The 19,215-nt window shown below is 45.4% G+C and overlaps 2 protein-coding genes across 3 annotated transcripts in view; one reads left to right on the top strand and one right to left on the bottom strand.

The window, feature by feature from the left end:
* The window catches only part of LOC125906716 (uncharacterized protein K02A2.6-like), a 417,738-nt gene that overhangs the window by 243,779 nt on the left and 154,744 nt on the right, over positions 1 to 19,215 (bottom strand). The window lies entirely within an intron of this gene.
* Positions 17,338 to 18,889, top strand: LOC120957864 (uncharacterized). The gene is made up of 4 exons (XM_040380285.2): positions 17,338 to 17,809; positions 17,884 to 17,952; positions 18,046 to 18,347; positions 18,433 to 18,889. The coding sequence occupies exons 2-4, from the start codon at positions 17,897 to 17,899 to the stop codon at positions 18,510 to 18,512; spliced, it is 438 nt and encodes a 145-aa protein (XP_040236219.1). The 5' UTR covers positions 17,338 to 17,809; positions 17,884 to 17,896; the 3' UTR covers positions 18,513 to 18,889.

Below are 19,215 nucleotides of genomic sequence, written 5' to 3'. Positions count from 1 at the left end.
AAGGGGTTTCATGATTCAATTGCGCAGGCGACCAGGACAGAGCGGGTTGGTTAAAGTCTCCCACGAGCACGAATCTGTCGTTTGGACCTAGTGTGTCGCAAATGCTGTTGACGGTGTCCAGTAATGCATTTATTTTTCCTTCTTCCGTGCTGTGGTTGGGAGGAAGGAAGGCAGCAGCAATGTATAATCGGTACGTCGGGAGCTGAATGCAGATGCAAGCGAATTCAAGTGTTTGCGCAAGCACTGGAAGCGCATGAGAGCGGAGAGCGGAAGCCACCGGAATTAGCACTCCACCGTGTGGTGTAATCGCTGGTGGCAATATGGCATAAATATGCTTGGAAGTCCGTGTCCCCAGCAGCACATCTATCGCTGTCGTGACTCCGACCTCAAAGGTTAGTCAGCAAGAAAGGTAGCGATAGGATAACGGAAGCGTTACAAACCGTTAGAACAGATCAGGGCACGAAGCGTAGCACACGAAGTATGGCACACGAACCCAACCAGCAAAACCGAAGCTATTGGAAAACTTTCCTGTGTGCCAAAGCGAGAGAGCATGTCTTCTTTCTCTAGATTTTGGACGGCACAACGCCGATCGTGTGGCCTATGAACGAAAAACGGGAGAAGGGGAAACCGATATCCTTCGAGTGACACACACGCATGCATCTGCATGCGTATTCCGCTGAACCGAGACTACACATCTCTCTCGATCTCCCATGATTTTTCTGCTATCGCGCTCATCCGGGTGTTAGGCATCCTCAGTCTGTCCAGAACTTTCACTGTGGAAGGATGTGTTGGAGTGATGTGTGATTTCTTGTGCCCCGTACTTTGCTCGTTTACGTTTTGTGCCGTGTTCCTTCTTCTTCAATTATGAAATGATTTATCCTTGTAAATTTCTAAGGTAAGTTTCTTATCCTCGTGTGTGCTTCAATGGATACATTCAACTAACACTTGTCGTCTAAAAAGTTACAGCGCACGCGCCTGTTAATCGACGGTTGCCAACATCCCGCAAAACGATCGACGGGAGGAAAACGGTGTCCGGTTTTAAAATATAAAGGTAAGCGTTTCTATAATCCTATGTGCAAAATATTGTTTAGTTTGTTATAAAAAACATGGATTAATTATTGGTTAATTTTTATCAACAGATTTCATTACAGCTCTTTGGTAGAAGAGCGCACTTCAAGGACGCCTAGGATACGGCTAAACATGCGCAGCACCAGTCCGTGACGTCATTTCCAGACAGGCGCCGGCTGAACACGCGCAGCACCAGTCGAGGATATCCTAGCGCAGAGGGTAGAAGGAAGAACGAGAGGAAGGGTAATAGAAAGCAACCGCAGCATTTGGAAGGGGTGAAGCATCCTGTCGTATACAGAGTGTGAGTGTGCCAAAACGCATGTGGAAAGAGTAACACCAATAAATAGCATGCGAAAGTGTGCATAAAGCAAAAAAAAAAGCGTCACTACTACAACCAGCAATCCGAAAATATAAGGGGAGGGATAAATACAAATGTATGCGTAAGCAGGACCAGCAATCCAATCATTTGAATGTGTGCGTCGGTTTGTGCCGTGCTGAAAGTTTTTACTTTAGCTGCTGCTAGTGTAAAAACTTAAGGAAAGCTTAAAGTAAAATTTTTTTACACGGGGCGCCTTCGGAAATTGTTGGCTGGGAAGCGTAGTACACGAAGCGTAGTACACGAAGCGTAGGGCCGAGCAAAGCAAGGTGCGTGAGAGCAAAGCAGGTGCGCATAAAAGTAGGTGTTCGATCGGACGATCGCTCTCTTCTGAATTATCCTTAAAATTGTACGGTGCGAGTGCGGGAGAATACAATTGTACGATGCGGTATTGTACGTTGTGCGTGAATAAAAGTTGTACGAAACCAACAAGTGGTGACCCCGACGTGATCAGGTGATCCGATAACGTGTCGCGAGTGGTGATAAAAAGTGGTGTGAAAAGGTTCCCAGGAAGTGGTGCAAAAAGGGTGCTAAGATTGTGCTTCACCGCGCTGGTGTGGCTACGAAAAATCTATCGGCAACGATTAGCGTACCGCCGCACCCCAACCGTTTTGCCGGTTACCCAACCGCGTGCTATAAACGTTCTGTTCCGACCGCTCCGCCTTGTGGTGCTGACCGCTCTGAGGACCACCGACTAAAACCGACACCGGAGGCACGTGCTAAGTGTCCATCCCCCCGGATCATTTGCGCAGCCGACCACGCACAACCGTACCCAAAGCATCCCCATACACCCGTACAGTAAAGGTAACAGAACGTACCGAGTAAAGCCGCGCACCCAGGACCGTGGTTATCAGTGCAGAGGACACCCGCAGATGAGACGAAGATCCTCCGAAGACACGTAACTTTACCGGGCGGGTCAGAAAATCCACTCCTACCGCGCTCGGACCACGAGGCGCGGCCATCGCATTTACCGCGCTCGGACCACGAGGCGCGGCCATCGCATTTACCGCGCTCGGACCACGAGGCGCGGCCATCGCATTTACCGCGCTCGGACCACGAGGCGCGGCCATCGCATTTATCACGCTCGGACCATAAGAAGCGGCGATCCTGTTCGGAGTACAAAGAGCAGCCGTTCCGCTGAGACTACAAGGATCATATTTACGCCTGGACCGGGCGACGGCCAGCTACCATCGTTCTTGGCACGGTGCAACCATTGACATCACGGTGTGACCATCGATATCGCGGTGTGACCACCGTCATCACGGACATCGTGGCGAAACCGGCGACATCATAAGAAATCATCGTAAGCGCGGTGTGATCATCGCGGATAACCTGTCCGGTTCTAACATCGCAGAAGACATCCCTTTATAAACCGGGTCAACGTGAAGCGAACCAGCGACCGGCCTCAGCGACCATCTAGGGAGACGTTCGATTGCTGGTGCCAACCGTGCGCTACACCATACATGGGAAAGATAGGTGAGCTCGTTCCTTTTTTTTTTTTTGCTTTGTTACTATTTTATTTTTTTTCACGCGACATACTTCCGCAATTGCGTACAGTAGGCGAATTGTAAAATTCATACAGTGAACATTTTTTTTTCTATATAACACCATACATAGTATTTACCTGCGTTGTTCAATTCATCTATGACACTCGCACATTTTTTTTTATCAAATTTTAAAAATATTTTAATTTTTTTTAATATAATTTCTTACATATATTCTTTCGCGATTATCACATTTATATATCAATAATTTTGTATCATTCGTGTCAAGTGAGCATACATATATAGTTTACTTACGAGTTTAGACAGGGAGTAAAAAAAACATTGTAAGGCCGAAGATGAAGACGAACGATAGCGATGGGGACAGTGCTGGGCCCAGGGAAGTTCCACAGCAATCCCCAGTTATGGCACCGGGTCGACCTCCAGTGACGGAGACCAACCAACCAAGGATAACACCTTTAGAAATCGAAAGGATTTCGACCAGATTACCTAATTTTTGGGAAGACGCTCCGTCCGCATGGTTTGTGGCAGCAGAAGCGGAATTCGAAGTTTCGAATGTGACTAGGGAACGTACAAGGTACTCTTATGTACTGAGTGTGCTTCCAAAAAACATTTTGGCAAAGATAATGGATATTGTTTCGGCTCCATTACCTAGCAACCCTTACACACACCTCAAAAACCAGTTATTAGATAGGCTCAATGTGAGTGAGGAGCACCGTATTACCCAACTCTTGTATCATGTACAAATGGGTGACCGAAGTCCGGATTTTTATCGACATATGGTCCAACTAGCCGGTGACTCAACAAACCTCACCACGGAGCTTATCCGTAAGCTTTGGCTATCAAGGCTGCCCAAAACAATCGAAATCTCGCTAATTGCAATAGGCAGCCGGGACATCGGTGAACTTTTAAAGGTGGCAGACAGGCTGTGGGAAGCAACCCAAGCCGGTGCGATTTCGTCAATCGCAGGGCCTTCCTTCAAAGAAACATCGGGTGGGAATCTCTCTAACGAAATGAATACCCTGCGGCAGGAAATTGCCGAATTGAGAGACATGCTAAAAACGATCTCAGTACAACCAGATCGTAACAATAGAGGACGCCAACGAAATCGATCATCGAGTGGCAGTCGCTCAAGAACGCCGTCACAGGTTCGAAAACATCCAATGTGCTATTTTCACTTTAGATTTGGTGATCAAGTACGAAGATGCCAAAAACCTTGTAATTTTTCTCAACAAAAAAACTAATATGCTCAACGGTAGTGGCGGACAACCCAAGAGCAATATTCGACTCCTATCGCCTTTTTATAGATGATGAAATGACAAAATTCACTTTCCTAGTGGATACAGGAGCCGATGTGTCCGTCATTCCTTTGCTAGGGAAAGTAATCAGACAGGCAGAACACTCACTTGTAGCAGCTAATGGAAGCCCTATTGCTACCTATGGAACAAAGTTGTTGCAACTAAGCCTTGGCCTGAGGAGAGTATTTTCTCATTGTTTTATACTAGCCGAAGTAAATCGACCGATAATAGGAGCTGATTTTTTGGCGAAAAACGACTTATGGGTCGACCTCAGAAGGAAAAGGTTGATTGATCATCTTACGGGACAAGAAACGATCGCAACCATTGCTTTTGTGGACACGCCAACTCCAAAAAATTTTATAATCGACACAAATGGTTTTGAGAATATTTTAAAAGAGTATCCATCACTGATGGATCCGCCGGATTATAAGAAACCAGTCAAACATTCGGTAGTCCACCATATAGAAACAAAAGGTTCACTGCCGTTTGCCAAACCCCGCCGTCTCGATCCAAAGAAGTTGAAGATTGCTCAAGCGCAATTCCAACACATGTTGGACTTGGGAATCTGTAGAGTATCATCTTCGTCAGCTTCTTTGCCATTACATATGGTACCCAAATCCGATGCAGATTGGCGACCATGCGGCGACTATCGACGGTTGAACGCTATCACAATTCCAGATCGATATCCGATCCCACACATACAAGATTTTACAATGAATCTAGATGGTTGTAATTTTTTTACAAAGTTAGATATCGTGCGGGCATATCACATCATACCGGTAGCCGAGGAAGATGTTCACAAAACGGCGATAACTACACCGTTTGGGTTGTTCGAATTCTTGAGGATGCCCTTTGGTCTCAGAAATGCGAGTCAAAGCTTCCAACGGCTAATGAACAACATTTTCCACGACCTAGATTTTGTATTCGTCTACATTGACGACATTTTGATCGCCAGCCCGTCGCTTGAGTCCCATTTAGAGCACGTACATATGGTTCTAAAACGTTTAACGGACTACGACATAAAACTCAAGCCATCAAAATGTGTGTTTGGTGTTAATAAAATCGATTTCCTAAGTCACACCATTTGTGAAAAGGGAATAAGTCCAACCTCGGATAAAATTGAAATAATTTGCAACTTTCCCGCGCCAACTACTGTAAAACAACTTCAAAGAATCTTGGGAATGGTAAACTATTACCGTCGCTTTATTCCCAATGTTCCACACAAGTTAAGAACGCTACACAAACTGGTGAAGGAACACAGCAAAAAAAGCAAAAAAGAATTCGTATGGTCAGACGAATGCGAGGAGGCCCTAAAACACATCAAAAGTGAGCTATCGAACGCCACCATGCTTGTGCATCCTAAGTGTGACGCCATTTACACACTGACGACTGATGCATCCAATTTTGCCGTTGGGGCAGTTTTGCAGCAAGTCAACCAGGGAATACCGGAACCTCTTGCGTTTTTCTCCAAAATGATGACGCCCACGGAACAGAGGTACTCCACATTCGACAGAGAATTGCTTGCAATAACTCTAGGAATTAAGCACTTTCGACATTTCCTAGAAGGCAGAATATTTACTGTCTATACTGACCATAAACCACTAGTCCATGCCCTCATGTCCAAAGCAGAGAAATCGCCGAGACAAAGTAGGCAACTAGATTTTATTTCGCAATTCACAACGGACATTAGATATATTACTGGCGAGAGTAATGTCGTTGCCGATGCCCTATCCCGAATCGGAGAATCCGAATCGATCACAGAAATTTCTTATGAAAATTTTGCCAAATATCAACAAATAGATGATCAGCTACAAAAAATGTTAAAAGATAAAAGGGAAGACTCCAAATATCAATTGAATGGGCTGATTCTCGATAAGAACAACCTAATGTTTGAGTCATCCACAGGGCGTAATAGGTTATATGTCCCTCTTTCTCTAAGGAAATCAACATTTTACAGCTTGCACAATTTGTCTCATCCAGGCATTCGTGCCTCACGGAAACTCTTATCAGAAAGGTTTTTCTGCCCTTCAATGAACACGGACGTGGGCAACTGGACTCGGGCATGTCAAGGATGTCAAAAGGCAAAAGTTGGTCGACACACTCGTTCCCCGTTAGAAGCAATAACCATTCCAAAAGGAAGGTTTGAGCATGTGCACATGGACATAGTAGGGCCATTACCACCTTCAGAAGAAATGACCTATTTGTTAACCATCGTGGATCGGTTCACTCGTTGGCCGGAGTGTTACCCTATGGCTGATATATCAGCATTAACGGTGGCAAAAACGTTCGTTAGGAATTATATTCCACGGTTTGGGTGCCCATTAACAATTACTACCGATAGAGGTAGACAGTTTCAATCAAAGTTATTTGAAGAACTGACAAAATTACTGGGAACAAACCACATCAAAACGACCGCATACCACCCTCAAGCCAACGGAATGGTTGAGCGATTTCACCGCCATTTAAAATCTGCATTAAAAGCGTGTGAAGACACTACTCATTGGATCTCGCGTCTGCCCTTGATTCTACTGGGCATTCGCGTAGCATACAAAGACGCTTTGAATGGATCACCAGCAGAAATGGTATACGGAGAAAGCCTGCAGCTGCCATCCGAAGCGTTCATACCTTCTGCTCCAAAAACAATAGAAGACCTGCCGGATTTTATCCAAAAATTAAAAGAAGCATTAAGACGAATTGATCCAAATCCTACCCAACTAAATGATAGCACAACCACATATATACCAAAAGGTTTGGATACATGTAAGCATGTTTTTGTGCGGGTAGATAAAGTAAAGAAGAGCCTACAGGCACCGTATGAAGGACCATATGAGGTGGTTCGGAGATGCAGAAAATTTTTCACGGTGAAAATCAAAGGTAAAAATGAATCCGTTTCGATAGACCGTCTAAAACCTGCGTTTGAAATGGAAGGTCTCTCCCAAAAAGGAAAATACAAAAAAAAGGGTGTTCGGTTCTTGGTGGACAATTAAAACTACAACCGAATTACAACCAGCGACACACAATTAGTATTGTTGATCGCGACTCCGTCACTGGTGGGGGGTTCTGTGGTGTAATCGCTGGTGGCAATATGGCATAAATATGCTTGGAAGTCCGTGTCCCCAGCAGCACATCTATCGCTGTCGTGACTCCGACCTCAAAGGTTAGTCAGCAAGAAAGGTAGCGATAGGATAACGGAAGCGTTACAAACCGTTAGAACAGATAAGGGCACGAAGCGTAGCACACGAAGTATGGCACACGAAGCGTAGTACACGAAGCGTAGTACACGAAGCGTAGGGCCGAGCAAAGCAAGGTGCGTGAGAGCAAAGCAGGTGCGCATAAAAGTAGGTGTTCGTTCGGACGATCGCTCTCTTCTGAATTATCCTTCGAATTGTACGGTGCGAGTGCGGGAGAATACAATTGTACGGTGCGGTATTGTACGGTATGCGTGAATAAAAGTTGTACGAAACCAACAACCGCCTTGAGATAGAGAGCTGTTTGCGGCATTTCTATCGCATCGATAGACACAGTGCGCATCGCCAAATAGGAGAGCTGTGGGAAGGCTGGGAAGTCTCAGTGAGTAAAACAACATCATACCCGCTTGGCAAAATGTCGCGCGACATGCATGCTTGAAATCGATGCTTGTTAACATTTTATTTCAAGCATCGTGAGTGTCCCAGCATGAGCGCTGAGCGCACCTCCCCTCATTCTCAATGCCGCGTTTTTGGTTAATCCTCGCTCCCACCCTTTCTTTCCTTCTCCTCAACGAACCCACCATTCCCGCGAGCGTAGACCGATCAAAAAATTCCAGGACAGTAAGTGTGCAGTTTTTTATTCACAATACTGTTTGGCAAAATATCAATTCTTGATGGCGCGTACTGGCGATCAAATCGTTAGCTGCTTGCTCCACCGATGGCGCGTGCTGTTGGAAGAAAAACACTTGTTGTTTGATGCGTTTTCCTGAGGAATGAAAGATGTATCTAGCATTAGAATGGTGAACAAAACTAGGACTATTTAAAACTTACCGATCACGAAGATATTTGAAGTTAAACGGCGACTCTGTAAGCCCGATTCACCTTCTTTGATCGGTTATCAGGTGCTTTGGTAATGAAATAGCTAGGTGTGATGGCAAATAATAGAAGAATAAACAAACATTAAAAGCAATACGATTGTTAAAACACAAACATCATTTGAAATATTCTTCTTCTTATGCATGCACTTACCCGTAGATCATGTAACAAAACAAACTGCAGTTACGCCTGCGTTTACATCTTTCACGATTTACTTAACCACTTTTCTATAAACATTTTATAATTTTCACTGCATCTTCCGGCACCGATCCTTCCCAAATGAAATTTACATTCGTTCTGGCAATGAGTTTCGAACGATCACAACACAGCGCGAGAGTGAAGAACACAAAGTAAATGGCCATATGTACAAGTGTTGATCATTTGATCAAAATAGAGTATAATGGAATTCATTTTACTTCAAATGAATTTAATTTATTCTGATTTACATTTCAATTATTGTTATCAGCCTAGTTGTTAATGTTTAAAATTTTGATGAAGTGAAAACATCTTTACCAGATAAATGAAACGACAAACGACGCATTTTGACCATATCGAATTATGATCGTCTTTACACATAGTGTCATCTCTGGCGCTTCAGGGTCTCACGCTCAGAGCAAAAATTCTCGCAAATTCGCAACGGTGGGAGCGTTCAGCTGTGGAGGGCTGGAGGAGTGCGAGTGTGTGTCTCATGCACACAGCGAAATTTTGGTCAACACCTCGATGGTGGGAGCGTTTTTCCATGGGATGGGGTAGTGGAGTGCGAGTGTGTCGCATGATTCCTTCAAAACTAAGGCCAGGGGTAGCGAGAGGCATCAAAATGAGTTACTCTTTGCCAAGCGGGTAGTCCTCTTCTAATACAGTTAAACGGAACTCATCAGCTTTGGATCGTAAACCTCGCACGTTCTGATAGTATACAGTTAAAGACGTGGAACGGACATAATATAGCGGTATAATATACCGGTGGGCTTATTCCAAGGTGTATGAATTTGGAAGGCTGATTTTTATCGCTTCTGCTTCTGGATGAAGATTTTAAGAGTGTTTTGAGTATTCGTCAACACCGTGTTTTCGAGCAGGTATTCGAATCTAGTTCTAGCTTTGAGGCTAGAATAATCTAGACTGAAAATTGCAGGCTAGTTTTTTGTGTGGTTTTGTACGAAGTGTTTACATGATTTCAGCCTCCAACTGTCAAACTCCATACAAAAAACTGACTAAAATCGTGAAGGGCCCCATTGTTACCAACGCTTGATGTGACCGGTTGGCTAACGGTATCGATACCCAACAGACAAAGAGAACGAAATTTTCAGGCGAGGGGTAGGTAGAAACACGCGGTGGGGGCCCGGCCCAAGATCGGATCCAAAGTCCGTTGGTTTGGGCTGAAAATTAAAAATGGCGGATGGAGCGCTACCACGGAGAGAATGCGCTCTCTTGCTTGCCTTTAAAATACATGAGGCGCTCTCGCTGCAAAGAACGCTCGCTCGCGCTGTTTCATCGTATTTTCCTCATACCCCTTCCTTCCCGTTTCTTTCGGCTTGCGCTGCGCTGAACTGGTACCCCCTCCCACTTGATTCCAGCGAATTGCGCTGCGCTGGACTGACACCCCCTCCCGCTCGTTTCTTTCGTAGCGCGCTGTGCGCTTCCCTTCATTCGGACTTATTTTTTATCATTTATCCTAAATGTGTGATTTGCGTTGCTTCATTTTAACATTTGTTTGCTGTATTGAACATCAACTACGGTATCCATGCAGTTAGGCGACTATTTTAAATACGACGTTTTTTTTTTATATAAATAATGTGTGTGATTTTATGGCAAGATTGTGTGAAGCTATGTGTGCAAATGCCCCTTTATTTGCAATAAAAGTCATAAAATATAAACCAAGTTTGATGTGTTATAGTTTTTGTTTTGATTCGGGTGCACCAAGTCCGTGTGGAGGGATGCGCACAGCGCGCTAGGAAAGAAACGAGCGGGAGGTGGTGTCAGTCCAGCGCAGCGCAATTCGCTGGAATCAAGTGGGAGGGAGTACCAGTTCAGCGCAGCGCAAGCCGAAAGAAACGGGAAGGAAGGGGTATGATGAAACAGCGCGAGCGTGCGTTCGTTACAGCGAGAGCGCCTCATGTATTTTAAAGGCAAGCAAGAAAGCGCATTCTCTCCGTGGTAGCGCTCCATCCGCCATTTTTAATTTCTAGCCCAAACCAACGGACTTTGGATCCGATCTTGGGCCGGACCCCCACCGCGTGTTTCTACCTACCCCTCGCTTGAAAATTTCGTTCTCTTTGTCTGTCGGGAAGTTTTTCAACCCGCCGCATTAGCAGTTTGATGCCGATGTGCTAACTCGCCCTTCCTTATATTGTTGACGTCCCCGGAACATAGCTATGGTGTGGAAACGTTGTGTAGGCAGGTTTTGGTGCGATCGTCAAATCGACTCTAGCTTTTGCTTTTCTTCTACATATCAGCAAAATTACAATGCATATGACAAGAGGGATCAACGTTCCTCCAAAAAGGCTTATGGATGGCCAGGTGATGGACAGCGACTGGTTCTACAACGAATGTGCTCGAGTTCTTTCCTTGTTTCAAGGTGTAGGTCTAGGAGGTTTTCGATAGACATATTGATAACCTCGTGCTGCTTATTGACGACTATTCCGTCCAACTGATATAACGAGAGCTATTAACGAGAGAGAATTGTACATCATTTATCCATACGTCGCATGAGTTTGTTCTGACGACGAATGATCCCTTTAACGTTCTATTGCTGGTTTCGCAATTGTCGAAAAGCGAAAAATTTTGGAGAGAGCTTTCGATAACGTCTAACGTAACTAATTGGTCGCATATCGCTGTGCTCCGCGTTATTTCAAAAATTTTTAAGTGTATTTTCTAACGTAACCAGTTAATACTCGTCCAATTGACTACCAAACTGCTTCCTGTTACTGTTGCGTGTTAGTGTGTTATTTTATTGACCCGCGAGCTGATTGATGCGGTCCTGACTCACATCGATCTGCACTGGAGCTGCACTGGGTGCACCAATATCCTTAAAAATCCGCGCTGCCGATTGTAGGGATCGAGAGCAGCAAGGAAAATAAATATATATCATAGATTCGAATAAGGCAAGTAACAATCATTTAACGATGATCAGATAATCAGATAAGAACATACAAATATAAGTTTATTAAGTAGAAACATGAAAACAGTTAAGATAGAATAGCGATTAACGAAAAGTATCGGCGCATTCAAAATAAAAATCAGGCTAATCGCAGAGAGAGTGAGATAGCTCTCTCACTCCAAACGTCACTGTAACTGGTCGAAGATTCTCTGCGCTCCGACTATTTTCTATATTATTCCGTGGAAACCTGTATCTTTGCTGAACCTGTTGCTGGTGTAGGTGATTCCATTGCCTGGTGTTGTTTAACAACTGGATTATTCACCGTCAATCACCTGGAAACGTTTTCCGGCCCACAATCATTACGTCGCTTCAACATCACAATCAATCGCTCATCCACAAAGCAATGGCTGGTATTTGTTCCGCCTGCGCTAACGACATCGTAGCTGCCGATCGCATTGTGAAATGCCAGGGTTGGTGCAACTCTGAGTTTCACTTCTCATGCAGCGGACTTTCTGAGGAACTGTCCGCTACTATAGAGTCCTGTGCACAACTTTTTTGGGCCTGTAAAGCCTGTGTAAAGTTTCACAAGGATCCGCGTACGGCCGTGTTGAGGTCATCCACCCCGTACACTCACACTTCTGTCGACCTACTGTCCAGCATAGCCGACCTCAAAGTGAGCCTGCGTAGCGAGCTGTCACAACAGATCACAGATAATAAGCGCGAGCTCCTGAAAGTGCTTAAGGACGAGATCCGTTCTTGTCTGTTTTCGTCGAACATCGCCACTGAATTGCCGTCACAACAACCCATTCATCGCAAACCAGCATCATCGAATCCAGGATTGTTTACTTCAGGGGTAAACAATATTTCATCGTCACAACAGTTTCCATCCTTGGCCGCTTCATTTAGTGTAAGTGCGAGCGGATCGTCGTCCAACACTACCATGCCACCACCTATTAAGCCGCTATCACCACTACTTAGAGGATCCGGATCGCCACTTGACTCGGATTCATTGGATATCATTCCACACACTGACACGCGAATGTGGCTATTCTTCACACGCTTTGCCCCATCGGTCACCACTGAGCAAATCTCACACATGGTGCAAGTACGTCTAGCACTCGACAAGCGGGATGTGTTCGTTCACCGTCTGACGAAATTTGGCGCTGACACCAGTACACTCTCATTTGTCTCATTTAAGGTGGGCATACCCGTCACTCTACGCAGCAAGGCTCTCTCACCTGAGACATGGCCCTCCGCTCTAACGTACCGTGAGTTCCGTGACTATCGGACCAATAATTATAACACTAATACCTGTGCAACAACTGAATCAAATTCGATGCTCGATCAAAACGTTACTCTCGCTACCGACACTTATCATAATCCTCTCTCACATTCTGGAGGGAGTGCCGCGATGCCAACTACTTCAACAGATACTACAACAACAACTACAACAGAGTACTACTACTTCTACTACTACTACTACTACTTCAACAGATACTACAACAACAACTACAACAGATACGCTCGCACAGCCCGTTACGATTTCCTCACCTGCCATGACCACTACAGACACAGCTTTGTTTACAAACGAACCACATCTTGACCTTAATGAGCGAATGCTTGTTTCCACCACACCTACCAGGTCACCTCCCGAATGCTTAGCCGCTCCTAAAAAACGACCGAAGCGAAACGCTAAACGGACTGATGAATCTGCCGACGCTGGCCCATCGGATGAATAGCAATCTTGCACTGCATCCGGCGATGCACCTCGCTCAGCTCAACCCAGTCTCTCTATCTACTACCAAAATGTACGTGGTCTACGAACGAAAACTACAAATCTTCGCCTGGCGCTATCAGAATCAGAATATGATTTTATCATTCTCACCGAGACTTGGCTTACTCAGTCCATACCTTCTTCGCTCCTCACTGACGATCACTATCATATCTACAGGTGCGATAGGAATCTTTCCAACAGTGCCCTCTCACGCGGTGGGGGTGTTTTAATGGCTTGTTCCTCTTCAATACCGACTTGTGAAATCGCATCGCCTAATAGCATACTGGAACAACTTTGGATCAAAACATTGCTGCCAGGTGTCTCTGTTTACATCGGCGTTGTTTACATTCCGCCTAGTCATGCGAATGACCCCGCAGTGATGAACGCTTTACATGATAGTGTACGTGAAATTTCAAGCCGCATTAAAGAGAGCGATTTATTGTATGTCTTCGGAGATTTCAATAAACCTGATATCAGATGGGAGCTGACTAATACATCAGAAGCCACCGATTGCTCTCCATGTTATTCTGTCATGCATTATGCACCTTTATGCAATTCCGTGGCTAATACTGATTTCGTTGATGGGTTGCATAGTACCGGATTATTTCAGTTGAGGCTTTTCGAGGAGAGGAGGAGAATCGTCAGTCTTGTGATTGATCTTAGCAAGGATGGACGCGACTATTCGATCGGACGGAAAAAAAGGTTGTTATTAATAAAAAAAAATATTTCAGAAATCACCACACCGATCAGTCAATGATATCGGGGCTCAGGCCGGTTTTCAGGCTGCTCTCACCTCTACTGTCGCGGCTGTGGGGAAGCTTATTGAACCGATTATCGCCGAGGTGCGCAGCGGATTTACTCTACTGCAAAATACACCCATACCTCAGCTTTGCAATACCGATCCTCGGCCCGTTGCGGGTAGAAAGCGGAGGCGTATCATCGAGGATTCTATGTCCCCCGATGTCAAAAAAAACGTAAACAATCGTCCAAATAACATTTATGCAGCGTCATCGCCGAGCGCGTACACTAACACAACAGTCGGCATCTCACCCCCGGCATCTACGCTACCGGATGAACTCATGGACGCTGGATCAGACTATCTCGCTTGTCCACTGCCGTCATTGTGGAGCAAGTGGTCGCTTCTGTGAATCGCCGTTTAGCCACCGATGACGTCCTAGCATACTGCTTGCTGAGGAAGGGAGTCACTGTTGACAGCGTAAACTGGCTTTCTTTCAAAGTGAGAGTACCGGCCGCCCTTCGTGACGCAGCACTCGTCCCTTCGACCTGGCCTGTCGGTATTGGTGTACGTGAATTTGTACAATCCCGTCAACGAGAGTATGGACACTCATCGTCACCAATCACCATCAAACACCGTTCTCTCACACGCACACCTGTTGTCATCGATCGCCGATCGACGCCTCGCATACCAACATCCACTGTCTATCACGCACCTACACACGCATCAACATCACAGGCTCAAACGCTAACTTCACCACAACTAGGAGAACACATGCTGAACGACACCACTCATGGTCCTAATTCAACACTCATTGACGGCCCGCTTATAATTCGCAGCACTTCCAACACCAACTTACAATAGACCACACTTGACCGGTTATTTCACGAATAGACGAACCTCTGTTAAGTCTGTACAAACACCTACCTGTTTTGTTCCTGCTGCTAATGCGCTTCGTACTGCCCGTTCCACTGCCTCTGTTTTCTATCAAAACGTGCGGGGACTGCGCACGAAGGTCGATGAGTTTTGCCTGTCGGTGTTGGAATCTAATTTCGATGTAATTGTGCTTACGAAAACCTGGCTCGATCCTAGCCTACCTTCGGCTTTGCTGTTTGACGATAGCTTCCGATTCTACCGATGCGATCGTAGTGTTGACAACAGTACATGTTCTCGCGGTGGAGGTGTGTTGATTGCATGCTCTCAGTCTCTGACGTCACGGGAACACACAACGGTGCATCCATCCCTTGAGCTTGTGTGCGTTGTAATATAACTAGGCAATTCCCGACTATTCATCATTGCTGCATATCTCCTGCCTTGACTTGCCGCAAATGCTGCCACGCTCCGTGAAATCGAAAACTGCATTTGCTCATTATGCTTATTATGCATCCCGGAGACGGTATCCTCCTGTCAGGAGACTTCAACCAACCTCTCGTCTCCTGGTCAGCCGCTCAGCATGATCCGGATTTGCCTGTTTATGGACGAGATGCATCATAGCGGACTTTTCCAGATCAATGGTCATCTTAACACCAGCGGACGCGTCTTAGACCTGGTGTTTGTAAATGTTTGATGTTCCCGTTACGCCACTCTTGACCTCGCTGTGAAAGATTTTGAGCGGTTCATGTCGCAAGCCCTGAATGAAAGCACGCCGGTTAAACGACCTAAACGAGGCCCCCCTTAGGGGGACAGAACGCTGCGCAGGCTCAAAACGACTAAAGCTGCCGCGTATCGCGATTATCTGTTGCGTAGGTGTCCCGCTGCATTTCGCAACTATAATACTGCGCACTCTCTCTCTGTTAGAAAATGAAGCGGAAAAATAATTTAATGCCGAACACTTCGATAGTTTTAGTTTTACTCGTAAGATGTTGCCAAAAATTGGTCGCTTTATTCCGCTGGTTATTTGGTAATAATCTCGCGGTTTGTCTTTCGAGCCTTTTTTTATGATATTTTGTTGCATATTCTCTCCCTTTTTCTCCTCTATTTTTCTCTTTTCTGTCTTCCTAACGATAATATTGACAGGTCGTTGAAACCATCCTAAGCTGCTGTTATAAGGTTCCAACACTCTCTATCGGCGCTATAACAGGTTCCGCTACCTAGGGCACGTACGGCGTACGGTTTTGCGCTGCCGCGGTAATTCACGTAAACTGTAGAACTTCGCAAACAATCGTCTGAAATTCTCTGGTTTTCCTAGCTCTATCAGTTAGAACGGGCGCAACGGCAACAATTCGTCTGCTGTATGCAATATTTTTGCCTCGCGCTTTGCCGCCAGTTTCCTTCCAGCGGTAACTGATGAGAGGCTGATATCTGACGCATTATTAAACATACCGGTGGATGCTATGGCCCCAAACTTGCCGATCATCGATGAGTATTCAGTCTCGAAAGCGATTGACAGACTGAAACCTACTGTATGCGGACGAAGCGAAGCTGTTCCTGCCCGTCGTTACGTTTGCGGGAAAGCGGTGCCCCTTAGTGTATGACTATGCGTTAAATGGATCTACCATTGGGTGCAAAAGCTGTGTCACGGATCTAGGAGTGCTCCTTGACGAAAAGTTGAGCTTCCACGACTAGCTAGAGCACGTTGTCACTAAGGGTAACCAATTGATCGGCTTACTAAAACAAATAGTTCACTATGGATTTCCATTTTGTTACATTTCCCCATTACATTAGTTAAGTTTCAATTAGTTTAGTATCAATAGGGCCAACTAGGTTTTAAGCAATTATATGTTCAACCCCAGAGGCAGACATATTGTAATTAATAAATGAAATGAAATGAAATGAAATAGCACGAGACATCACTGACCCGGTCTGCATCAAGACTCTATACTGCGCTTTGGTGCGGCCAGTGCTAGAATACGCTTCGATAGTATGGAAGCCTACAGCTGCTCGCCCGCTAGCTCGTTTAGAGTCGATCCAGCGCAAATTCACGCGGTTCGCTTTGCGCTCCTGGAGTGTCCAACTGGACTATGAGGGATCGCTGTGCGTTGCTTCCCCGGTACCAAAATCCATGCGATTTTTCTCTAACGGATTGATTAAATGGCGCCCGATTAGATGATCCGATAGAAGCACTATTCAGCTCTAACGGATAGTTTGAATGACGCGACATAGTCGTGCTGCAGTGATATGTTTCAGGGCCGTGTCTGTGCTTCATCGCATGCGATTTTATCGCACGTGCTGTCAAACGCATTTTCGTATAATATTACGATTATTTGGATGATTTTAATAATATAACGATTATGAAAAATTAAGTTGAGATTGTTCCTACAAAACACCACACATTTAGTTTGACAGATAAAATCGGATGCGGCGTCCGACGAAATCAATTTTTTTGATTCCGTCGTACGACGAAATCGCACGTTCGACGTTATCTGTCAAATCTCATATAAAATTTTGACAGGCTTTCCGATAAAATCGCATCCGATGGAGCACAGACACAGGCCTCATGCGATGTCTTTTCACTGTGCATGCCCCGGCAAACAATGCGAGGGTTGGTGAGGTACCTCTCGCTCTAATTTCTCTAGTCTAGTCTAGTTGCCTCGCTTCCTCCTATAGCGATTCTGTCGAGCTGAGCTTTCACGTCCCTCACCACCGATCTCCTTCCTACCCCTCGCCTAAGATCGTCTGACGTCTCGCCTGACACCTTTCGTTGTGTTGGTGCTATGCGGCTGCTGTCACTGTAGAAGTCAGGTTGTGTGTGTAAAAAAACGTAAACAGTGTTGTTGGCTGATCAATTTTGGTAAGTTTTTTAATAATTAAGGTCTTAATTTTACGTAAGTAAGTGCCATTTTAGCAAAAGTTAGTGGTAGAAGTCCTGCCCAATGCGTGCTGGCTCCGTCGGAAGCGTTACGTGCATGTACCGGCGTAGGAAAGTGATGTGGTGAACAACACAGCACAAGACAGCGGGTAAGTGTTATCCAGCGATTATCATGATAAAGAAACACTTTTTGAACAGACTATGGCCTCTTTTTTATTTGCAGATATAATGCAGAAATGATATGGGCCTGCGGCAGGTGTTTGCGACTGTACGTTGCGTTGTATATGATTCGGTAAGTTGTAAGTGGGCCACGAAAGAAGAAGAAGATTGTTTGGCGAAGCTACCGACTAGGATGCTAATCATGGTGTTTATTCCTTTTTTGCAGCCAATTTTCCTCTATCCTGGAACGTGGGCTTACGAGGAACCATTTAAGAACATCATCCGGAAGCTGTACGGCGACGAGTCGGGCTCTACCAGCACAACACGCTGAGGCCCAGCCGGCACCGGGTGCCCCGATTGCGCCGCCGGACGGTGTCGAGGAAAAAACGTTGAAACGTTCGGGGCAGGAATTCAACCCTTCGGATCCTCATTATCCTCTGCCCCACAATAGCTGCAGCAGCAACAGGACCGAACCGACCGCACTACTGATTGCGGTCAAATTTCCTGGCAGGAGAAAAAACCCCACGAGTGAGTTCCTTCTAGATGCACTATCGCTACATCTAGATCTGTTGTTTTATCTTCCCTCTAAAACAAATGTTTTATATTCCCTCAGGTGTATCGATTTCATCGACGGTCGCTCGCTGGCAGCACCGACAAACACTCATCACAGTGGCGACAGTGGCAAATTGTTAACGTGAACCCACTTCCGCCCATCTACACGACATCGCGTTAATAGTGTTATTGTGTTAATTGGAAAAATAACTTTATGTTAACGAGTTAAGTTTAATCTTAAGTGCGCTTTAAGTCATAAATCGATATGCCTAATTTTATGTTAAGTGTTTTGAAATGTGCGTGTGTGTGAAGGGTCGAAATGAGCGCTAAGCAAACTAAGCGGCCGCGTAGGGCCCCGTGGTCTTGAGGGGCCCCAAAAATGGAACCCACCCCTCGCTCGCTAGTAAAATTTACATTTGTGCTTGTAAACCTACATTTATGAGACTGCCTCCACTCGTATGTGCGGGTTTTATACAACATTTAAGATAAATAAATCTAGTTTATATTCTCATAAAACACTACGCATTTTTAAAGGGGGAATAAACATGATAACATATAGTTAGTTTGTTAGAAGGTTTCTATGCTCGTTCACTAGAGGATTTTGTCTGGATATTTGCGGACTACATTTCGATTACATTGGTTTAACCTGGTGGATCTGGTAGCTTGTAGCGCACCATACTCGCCTGTCCGCGATGGCTAGGCCATGTCATACCCCTGGTACTGAACGATCCAGCCCTTAGTCGTTCGCAAGGACAGACAAAAGGAAGCTGTTCATGGTGTGTCAAATAATGTGGAGCAGATGGTATAAGATGGGTACCTGCGGGTGAGAGAGTCCGTTTCTAAC

The sequence above is a fragment of the Anopheles coluzzii genome, chromosome X (assembly GCF_943734685.1).
Source record: "Anopheles coluzzii chromosome X, AcolN3, whole genome shotgun sequence".
Lineage (NCBI taxonomy): Eukaryota > Metazoa > Arthropoda > Insecta > Diptera > Culicidae > Anopheles > Anopheles coluzzii.
The sequence above is the reverse complement of the archived record's forward strand: the minus strand, read 5'-3'. Positions and strand labels throughout refer to the sequence as shown.